This window comes from Solanum dulcamara, chromosome 12 (genome assembly GCF_947179165.1).
Source record: "Solanum dulcamara chromosome 12, daSolDulc1.2, whole genome shotgun sequence".
NCBI lineage: Eukaryota > Viridiplantae > Streptophyta > Magnoliopsida > Solanales > Solanaceae > Solanum > Solanum dulcamara.
In genome coordinates, this window is record NC_077248.1 from 52,671,460 (window position 1) to 52,672,846 (window position 1,387).

The window sequence follows — 1,387 nt, forward strand, 5'->3', positions numbered from 1 at the left end:
CATAATTATACCAAAATACTAGACAGTCCACAAATAGAAAGTACATATACGTTTTCACCACCATACTCAGGCAAATACGAAAAATCTCAAAGCATAATCGACCACAGGATGAAATAGGACTTGGGCTAGCAGCAGGTGTGGAACTTGGGCAAGCAGCAGGAATAGGACTTGGACTAGCAGCAGGTGTTGAATTTTGGCAAGCAGCAGGTGTTGAATTTTGGCAAGCAGCAGGTGTAGAACTTGGCAAGCAGAAGGAATAGAACTTACGCCAGTAGTAGTAGGACACTTTCTTTTATTGTGACCTTTGCTATGACAAGTGCTGCATGACATCTCAAACCCTCTTTTGGATAGTTTTCCAGTGTTGTTACTTTCACTTTGCTATTTCCTCCTAGCCTTACTAGGCCTTTCTGGCATCTTCCTAATATGAGGTGGTATAACAGAGATGTTTTGTGATTCTGGCCACATTTTCATATTCAGAAGTGGCTGAATGAAGTGGTTGTATGTCTTCATGTAAGCTTCTCTGTTATACCAATTGGAAATGTAGTCAATTGGCTCCAATTTTCTATGGTGAAAAGCAGCTATTGCATGAAGAAATGGTATGCCTTTCAACATCCATGCTCTGCAGCTACAGGTTTGTCCATTAACATCCACAATATGTTTGTATTCTCCGTGAAGCACCTCATACCCTGTGTCTGAATTCCATTCAATTTTGTATTTCATAAACTTAGTAGTGTTCTCTTGTAGAACTTTCATTGCCATTGGAGAAATGTTACTGATGCAACTATTGCAAAACTCTCTCATCTGCCCTATTTTTTTTATCATTTTCACCCTAATTTCTTCGAGCATGGTAATTATAGTCTTGTGCCTTGCTGCTAATATCCATGCATTGAAACATTCAGCCATGTTATTGTCTACAATGTCACATTTTGTAGTGAAACTGAAGTTAACCTTGCTCCATCTTTTAGGGTTATAATACAACAAATCATTAACTATCTTATTTCCCAACCTTTTCATATAGTTAATGTTATCTTTTAACTCAACCTTAAAAGTAGACCTTGCACACCTCCAGAAATAATTTTTCCTCTCGATACCTCTCCAAGTCTTGGACCAGTTAGAAAGGATGTGTCTAGCACACATTCTATGCTCAATATTTGGTAAATGAATACCTATTACATTTTCAAGACCCTATAACAATCATAAAGAAAGAATCAAACTAGTAGACATAAAGCAAAAGGGAAAACTAATAAATATAAACCAAGAATCATAAACCAATAAACCAAATAGTCATAATCCAAGAACGAAACTAACAGTCATAAAGCAAGACTAACTGTCATAAAACATGAATAAACCATTCATAAAGCAATAAATCAAAACTGTCATAAATAAA

At 36.3% G+C, this 1,387-nt stretch overlaps 1 protein-coding gene across 1 annotated transcript; it reads right to left on the reverse strand.

The window, feature by feature from the left end:
- Positions 1-378: 378 nt before the first annotated feature.
- Positions 379-903, reverse strand: LOC129875767 (uncharacterized). The gene has a single exon (XM_055951011.1). The coding sequence runs from the start codon at positions 901-903 to the stop codon at positions 379-381; it is 525 nt and encodes a 174-aa protein (XP_055806986.1).
- Between the last annotated feature and the right edge of the window lie 484 nt (positions 904-1,387).

What these genes read in the sequence shown, in the direction of transcription:
- LOC129875767 (XM_055951011.1), bottom strand. Translation starts at nt 903, where the DNA reads ATGGCTGAATGTTTCAATGCATGGATATTAGCAGCAAGGCACAAGACT.